This window comes from Pyrgilauda ruficollis, unplaced genomic scaffold (genome assembly GCF_017590135.1).
Source record: "Pyrgilauda ruficollis isolate IOZ18807 unplaced genomic scaffold, ASM1759013v1 scaffold263, whole genome shotgun sequence".
NCBI classification, from domain to species: Eukaryota; Metazoa; Chordata; class Aves; order Passeriformes; family Passeridae; genus Pyrgilauda; species Pyrgilauda ruficollis.
In genome coordinates this window covers 186,842-195,613 of record NW_024523967.1, presented here as the reverse complement: position 1 = coordinate 195,613, position 8,772 = coordinate 186,842, and the positions used below count along the sequence as shown (strand labels likewise).

The window sequence follows — 8,772 nt, the reverse complement described above, 5'->3', positions numbered from 1 at the left end:
CTTTTCTCATTTTTAGAAATATTGGCAGGGTGAAGCCAGTTCTTGTTTTTCTTTCCTGGAGCTCTCAGTACACACCCATTTTCTCTCTGCTGAAGGCACATGGGTTGTCCATCTTCACTAACCCCTCACCAACAGGTGCTTTCTTGGATCTGTTTTAATCCACATTCAGTTAGCTGAAGGGAAAACAGCTTATGATCTGCTTAAGATGTGCTCATCCTCCCATCTGGTCTCATTTACACAGTGAACATCTTGCCGTGGTCATAGCAGCCCTCCTGTCTCTTCAGGCCCTGAAAACATCCTGAGGTCTTAGGCCAGGGAGCTGTGGAGTTCTCCAGGGTGTCCAGGTTGCTGGGCAGGCTAGGGGCACCTGGGGGCAGCCCCCAGCCCAGGGCATCACTTTGTGGGTTGGGACATAGGTGTGGATCCAGAGGCAGGCAGTCCACTCATGAGAATTCAAGCCCTATGTGGAAAAAAATAGCATGAGAAAAAAATCCTCTCTTTTTCCCCAGATAGTCAAGCATGCAAAACCCCCAAACTCAACCACACAAATAATCCCCCCCAAAAACAGCCTTTCAGGAAGTTTTATCCAACATCAGCAAAAAATGGTAAAACTCTTTAAATGGTAAAACCCTTTAAAATTGTATTTGGCGCAGTCCTATCAAAAGGCTATCAAGCAAAATTAATATATTCATGTTTTCTGTTGTATTTGCAATTCTACACTTCTTAAAATAAAGATGTTCTAATAAGTCATAAATTTACATTTCTTCAGTTACCCTGTCTCCCTTAATAAAATGACTGCAATACAATACACACAGCAGTGTGAACCTGTAAAACCTCAGAGCTCCAAATATTAATCAAGAAGCTTCCATAGAAATTAATAAATGGAAGCAAAAAAAATTAATAAGGGATGAAATTTCACAAGCTGCTAAAAGACCAGAAAAGATGGGTTTCATAATATTTTATAAGGCATTTAAAGTAAGTCCAATACTTGTCAATGGTATTATGAAACTAAAATCACACAACTGACTGGAGGCTTGGGGTGTGCTTCAGTTCAGGGTTGGTTTTACAGCACTCTTGTCTTGTTTACTGGAGTGGTAATTCTGAGCATCAGCTGGTGATGCAAACACCTCTGGAAGCTTGAGATCTAAAAAGGAAGTGGTAGCCAAGAAAGTACAAACATCTGATAGATACATCTGTGGATAAACCTGAACATGCAGCTGCAACTGAGACAATTCAGGAGAAGAAAAATGGAAATATTGTGTAAGGAAGGATGGAGGATAAAATGGAATATGTCTCATTTTTCAACACCAATCACTGTGTTTTCAAAATCTTACTTCAGGATAACTGACAGAATTACTTCTGCTCGCCACAGAGCTTTTGGTCTGCTTTTGCTTTTTGCTGTCATACAGTTGCTGACAGGATGCTAATAAACTCTTTTCTTGAATGGTTGCAGCACATCTATTATTCCACTAGCCTGGCTCATGAGTGGGACCATTAAATGCTACCACAATACAAATAAATCACTAAACATGAAAAAATAGCAGAGCAGCTATTTACGGCAATAGAGATATTATTAATTTACTTTGTACATAAAATCAGAACTCAGTTGTATTTTCCCCTTTGGTTTGGATTAGCCTACATGATGGCAATCTCTGTCACTAACACAGTGAGTTACTCCTTCAAACACTGCCAGTTTAAGGTATTTCATCTGCACAATACCAAAAATAAGACAAGAAAATCAGCTTCGATTTCCGTAAGTACATGAAACAGCCAGGAATCTTCCTGACAAAGAACAAATAGCCTGTAAAACCACGGAGTGAACCCCTCATACAGGCTTCAGCACAATGCTCTGGCACAGCCTGCAGAGCAGAGAAAACCCTCAATGAAATCCACATTGCATCTGCAGAAGCTGTGTTCCTGCTGCACCCATTCCGTGTGCTCTGCTTAACCAAAACCACTCTCTCCATTTCCAGCTGGATAATGGATGCAAAGCTGAAAATGCCACAGGACAGGTGTTCTGCTACCTCCTACCTTCAGGTAGGAGCTGGTGAAAGAAGTGAGGAAGGAAAAAAGGCCAACTACACAATGGTCAGATAAGTTAAAATAACTGAAACTCAGCTTTATTATTTTTTTAAAAAAAGTATTCTACAATAATGGCTCAGAATACTACCACAATGTACAGGGACAAGGCAGTGCTCTGGGCTATGACTGTAGATTACTCTCATATATATATATATATATTTAAGAGCTTAAGAAAGGTTGAAGCACGGCAGTTTGACATTTCTTAAGCATGTATTTCATAATTTTAACATCTTCTAGATCTCTCGTATTACAGCATGATTTATCAAATGCAATGTAGTCACAGAAGTCTTGCATAAATACAAATATTGATACTTTACTTTGAATATTGTCTATGATATAAATTCTGCCTTACCTTTAAAAAAAAATCTCCAGATCATTACGTGACCTGGGAGTCTTTCCTTTTCTTTCTCTTTAAGAGTTTTTAAATATATATATATATTTATATATATTTGCTATTGTACATCAAAGTATATATGAATCCCATAATTTCTGTTATATTTTCCACAGACATGGTCTGAAGCAAAATCACCAACAATTAAATCAAAAACTTCCTGGTTATCATAGGAAAGACAAAGAGGATCTTTCCTCTTTTTTCGTGTGTGTTTCAGTACTGATTTTTTTAAACATGAAAGGATTCTTCATAAACTAGAGGTCCATAGATCATTTAAAGCAGTCTTTTTAAGCAAATTTACATATTTTTACATGCTTTTGTGAGGCAGTTAGTATCAAAATCCAATAGCATTTCTTACAGAGCCATATGACTTTCTGCAATGCAGACAAACATTTCACTTCTAAAAAGCCACAGTTCTTTTTCTACATCTGCTCTCATCAAATCCCCAGGATTCATTCATAAAACTGCTGCTGTTCCAAATGCTGATGCTGTTGTCCCCGCTGTGGATTAAGACATACACCCAACCTGGTGACATCATCGTCTGGAAGATTGATAAGTAGGAAAACACTCTCCCCAAATCCACAGACCCTCCTCTGTCTCTGAATCCTCATGATTCATATCACCCAACAGTGCAATGTGATGAGGACACAACTCAGTGCAGGCTAAGGGTCTTCTTCCATCAAAGGAATCTCTAGGAGAAACAAAGAAATAGCATTGACTGCCGATTGCAATTTCCCTTTTCACTTTTGCAGAGCATAATTGTTACCAATTCCATAAAACCAGAAATGGACATTGCAAATATCTGAACAAGACATGGGATATTGCCAATTCTAGACCCACTCAGACTCTAACACCTCTGTGAAAATTAGATAACTAAAACTACACAGGTTTAGTTAGGACCAATAAGTTAGGACCACAAAAACCTAAATGCAAACATCCTTGCTACTACATTAATCACTGAAGCAGCATTCAGAGATGGAAAGGACTTTAACTGGCAGCCCTGTAATTTCTTCCTCTCCTCCTGGGTCTCCTGTTCCCCTTGTGATACCACTAAAACTATCCAAACCCCTCTGAAGCAGAAGACTTCCTCCACCCAGACCTTCATCCACACTGAATTTAGGACACTGGGCTTCAGCTCAGTGACAATGGAGAGTGGGATATGACCCTCTCCCTCAAAATGTCTCCAAGGAAAGCCATCCAGTTTTCTTAACATGCTCAGCAGCACCAATCAGAATTCCATGAAATCGTGTCAGTACATGCTCATGTTTGATTTAAAGGTGGGCAGTAGTACATGGCAAGCTCCCTTCTGGTACATGGACCTGTGGCATGTTCTCCTTATGCTGTGACTTCCATAATCATGGCTTAAGGCTCACATGCCTCAGATGAAAGGAATGTTTTGCTGGATGCACAGACATGATGAGTTTGTTAATAAGGGCTGCTAATTTTGGCCCAGTATGAAAATAAGATTTATTTCCTCTTTCAAGGAGAAAATCCTGTTATTTGCTGTGAAAGCCAGGGTATGTGAGGGAGCTGTGAATGTAGGAGTTGAGGGCAGATGAACAGACCAGCACAGGCAAGATGAGGCTTGGCTTTGCTGCTGTACACAGGTGTTTGCTGACATCTCTGTTGATGAGACTGGGGTCTGGACAGGAGCCTTCTGGCCTGGCATTCAAATCACATGCACCACAGCTAGCAAGGACATATCACAGACATTAAATTCTATAACCATGGAGTTTTATGATTTAAAAAAAAGTTTCAAATTAAGGTGTAGACAAAACCATGGACAAAGTAGGAGCGAGTCAGCTGGGTGAATTCCTGCTCTGCCACTACAAACAAATTATGCCCCCTGTCCATGGACTCACCTATTGCACCTATGCAAGACTCACCATCTGTGATATTGATTCGGGGACTTGTGGATGCAGCATCCCCGTCAGTGCTGTGGGATACTTCAGTTCGATCTGAGCCAGGAAGTGCTGCCACTTGGCATGTCAGGGATGGGTACAAACTTTGGAACAGTTCAGAGGAACCCAACCTACTGTCACAGGTCTCAAATTCACTGGGCTGCGTGTCTGGAATCCTGGGACCAGGGTAAGCAGGCGGATTCTGACCTTCTGTCTGCAAAATATGCCCCTGATCTGTGGCAGCTGAGTATCCAGGTGCCAGGACATTCAAGCCGCTGCTGACAGCTTCATCGTAGGAAGGCAGCATGACAGGAACACCATCCACCACCACAAAGTCAGGGTCACCCATGGAGCCCTCCTGGTTGCCTCTATGTCAAACACAGAAAGGTTATCGCAGAGAGCAGGAGAATGTCAGCAGCACCTCGGAGCAACTGCTGAACTCCAGTAAACACAGTATTTTCTGTGTTTTCATGCCAAATGAAGCTATAGGGACATTAACATTCACAGAAATGTTTGCCAAACTATGCTTGGGTTGACAGGTGGAATCTGTTACAATCGGAAAAAATGAAACTGGTAATGGGAAGAACAGTTTCAAGAAGGCAAGGTAAACAGATATGTGGAAGAGATAAGGAGCACCATTTGCTGTGCTGTGCACAGTAGGTGTCATGGATATAAGATCATAGATGTAGTTCACCAGGCAAAAGTATCTGAATCCCTGGCAAAATGTATGCTAGAGCACAAAAGTGTTTACAGCCCAAGTAAATGAGTGCTGAGATTACCACTGCTGGATGACAAGGGTTTGGTGGCAAGACTTGTGGCCTCCTTCAGGTCTTGCTTTCAAAGGATGGAGGCTTCCTTAACCAGTATTAAGCTGATTTCTTTTTTAAGCAAAACATTTCCATTAACTGGGAAGGTCCATTAAACCCTAAAGTTTCTGCTTAGTAGCCTATTAAACACAGTATATATATATATATAAACAGTATAGTCCAGGCAGGAGGTCCTAGGTACCTTTAACACATGAAAACATCTGAAAAGGAGAGGACTAAAAACCATTTTAGTAAGCTAGACAAGTCCAGGCTATAGGCCTTCCTCGTGGAGAACACTATGTCAATCAACGACAAATGCTCCCAGCTGCATGATATTTTATGGAAATAAAGGAAGATGCAGGAGATGTTTATGAATCATGATGAAAATAACACTAATGAAGGTAAAGCAAACATTTAATATAAATTTGTCCATAGAGAAAAAATAAATTCTTCCTTAAAACTTACATTACTAAATCTACAGTAGTTAAAAAATTAATTTCCCCAGCACCTGAAAACGAGTACTTAAAAATATTGTCAGCTATTTTTACAGGCAGAAGCAGCAGGTCTCAATAGAAGAGTGGCAATTACTCCCAGAGTGAATCTGGCAAACTTTGCCTTTTATCTTGGCTGCATGAAGGACTACTGCAGGTTTTTGGGGGTGCCCTTGCACACTAGTGGTTCAGGGGCTTCTACTCAGAGCAGAACAAAGTATCTGGAAGGCTCATGAGCTGCTCCATTTTCCAGCAAGGAGTGATGAGTGTGATAACTGAATCAGGGCCCTCAACCTTCAAAATAAGAAAGAAATCGGTACAAACCGTGGAAGGAAATGTGTCTTAAATTTGGTCTGGAACATCCTGGCTAATATAACCAGTAGCAGTACTAATAAAACACTGGTAGCAGTAAATGCCACTATTTTCCATGTAGTCAGGAGGGTCTCCTGTGTATTTGGCCAGGTTTGTTCTGTAACAGAAAGACAATACAAGAATTGTTCTTGTATATTCCTGTTGTTATTTTATATTCAACACTACTCAGAAGTGCACATTTTTTATATGCAACTTGTAAAAACACACATGAACCCTTGCCATGTACCAAAAGCAGTCTTAACATAAAGCTGTCACAGAGGCTGGATCTTGGTTTTTCCCCTTGACTGGTCTTTTATGCATGCAATAATGCCTTAGCTTGCATAAATATAAAATATCCAGATGTTAAAAAATACATTTGAAGAGGTAATGATCAAAAATGGTTTAGAACCATTAGAATCTTGGGGATGCATTATATTTAGCCTTTTTGAAAATCTGAGACTCTTGAAAAGGAGTTCAAAAATAGCAGCATCTTAAAATCAATGCTCATCAAACCATGAAACAGAAAAAGTTCACCAGGCATTGCCAACCTACAAATTTGCTCTGAAATGAGGGGCTGTAAGAAGACAGGGCTGTTAGCATAGGACAGTCCTTTACCTGTTTTGACACAGTACACTTGGTAGGAGGGGAACCACTCTCCATACTGGCAGGTGATGTACTTGTAGTCATTGGTGAGGGTGTAACCCGGGTCACAGTAGAACTCCACCACCGTCCCATGGTTGTAGCGCTCGCAAGGCCGTGGGTGGCAGATGTAGTCTCCGTGACTCACCATTGGAGGTAGTGGACAAACTTGGGCAAACAAACAAAGGGAAAAGGAGAAAGACATTGATGCCAGCAACCCACCACTGGGCAGCTTCAGAGTGTCAAAATGCAGCAGGCACACTACAGGCTCCCTCTCAGCTCCCTGCAGTTCTGGGTACATCTCAGTGGCACCAGGCAACTGCCCAGGCAGGCCAGGTGGCCATCCACACCAGTGTAGGGATGCACATGCCAGGGGGGTCACTGAGGTGGGATCTGGAAAGCTTCCAACTTGCTGTGGGAAGAGGAGGGTGAGAAGAAGACAAAAGGGGATGCATTCCCATCAGGTGGCTGCAGTCAAAATAAGGAGAATCATGCTCTTCATGAAGCATTTATAATTCAGCTGTAACATGCTATTTTTTTGTTTCATTAACATAATTAAATGGTGATATGCATTAATTAAATTCCTTTTAAAAGTAAGTTTGCCATCAGCAGTGCTGTAAGAGATGCAAAGCACCTAGTGTTGCTTAAGCATGTGCAGTCTGTATCACTGTAATTTTATTAAGTTGAGCTTAAAGTCTACTGGTGGTATTTGTGTTTTGTTATTTCTGAACAGCCTGACTGATCTCAGTGGGACCACTGGTGGAGTGAGGTCTTAAATATAGTAGAGGCTGAGTCTGTGTTAATTAAGTAGACTGATTTACTTAGGGTTAGGTAAATAAGAGAGAATTGCAATATAAACATGTGAGACTTTTCCTGTAGGCCCTGGAATGATAGCCCAGGCAGATGAACTCCAGGCAGAACTGAGGAAGCACTCTGGAAAAGAGCAGTGGGGAAAGCAGCTCACAAGCAGTATTTTTACAAGAGAGGAAACTTTTCCACATGTTTTCGTAGTGTTGGTTGATTACTGCTTTCTTAAGTGCTTCTAGCACAGGGCAAAAAAATCCTACAAAGTGTAATGATATTTCAAATGACTGCATACTGACCCAAAAGAGCTTCAGTTACTGGATGACTACTGTTATTTCCCTTCAGAGGCAGTTCCTGGCTGGCTCAGTGCCCCATCTACAGGCCCTTCCCTTCACTTCATGCCTCTCCCATGCAGGCAAGACCTGCTGCATTGATTTAAATAATGAAAATGACATCTCTTGGAAGAAAAATCTTTCCAGAAATTACAATTCAACTGCTTCTCCCTGTGAATCTTGTTACATGAATAATGCATTTCATAAAAAAATACACAAGATATTAAATGAATCTTCGAGAGAGGCTGATTACAATGTGCAGTAATGTCTATTCCCCATCCTCTGGAGACAAAAAACCATGTTTGCATTTTCACTGGCAAGGCTTAATGATAACTTGAAATCAGAGTAAGTAATTCACATAAAAATTCACATCCTCAGTGATCTGCACACTTTCCAAAGTCTCTCGGCCTACAAGAAAAAGGAATACTTTATTGGGAAGTCAACTCAAGATTGACAACAATTTTCTTAAGATTAGGGTGAGGTTGTCAGACTGAAATAGCAGGAAAGCACCTATTAATAATTCTTGTATATAAAAAGAAAATGATCAGTGAAAGCCATGATCCTGGCCTACCATAAGGAAACCTGGTATATTTTTATTACCTATGCTCAGAGCATGAGAACAAAGGAAGAGAACAATTTAAACTCCTCTGCAACTGAATTTTGCCAAGCTCGGGCAGTGTGCAAGAGATGTGTAGATGCCCACAACCTTTCTAGCAATGAGCAAGTAGAGCACACCTTATCACAAAGAGCAACACTCAGAAAAACTAATTTTCCCCTCCAGCAATGTAGCTGCTACATCATTCCTAACCTTTTAATATCATTGAGAGCCAAAGCAGCCTGCTAAATAGAAAAATCCCTCAAAGCTGGCATCCTAGCAATGTGGGCCAGCTCAGGAATGACATATTTCCAGGCAGATTTAAAGCTACACACTGTGGGGACAACCCAGATATGGAACTGTCAGTCTGTTTACAAACG

The 8,772-nt window shown here is 40.9% G+C and overlaps 1 protein-coding gene across 1 annotated transcript in view; it reads right to left on the bottom strand.

The window, feature by feature from the left end:
• Positions 1–2,202: 2,202 nt before the first annotated feature.
• Positions 2,203–8,772, bottom strand: part of SUSD4 (sushi domain containing 4) — a 70,011-nt gene continuing 63,441 nt past the window's right edge. Inside the window, exons 5-8 of the mRNA XM_041471334.1 lie at positions 6,638–6,829; positions 5,996–6,140; positions 4,360–4,742; positions 2,203–3,164 (exon numbers count right to left, since the gene is read on the bottom strand). Of these exons, the coding sequence (XP_041327268.1) occupies positions 3,136–3,164; positions 4,360–4,742; positions 5,996–6,140; positions 6,638–6,829 (749 nt within the window). The 3' untranslated portion in view covers positions 2,203–3,135. The remainder of the gene's footprint in view (positions 3,165–4,359; positions 4,743–5,995; positions 6,141–6,637; positions 6,830–8,772) is intronic.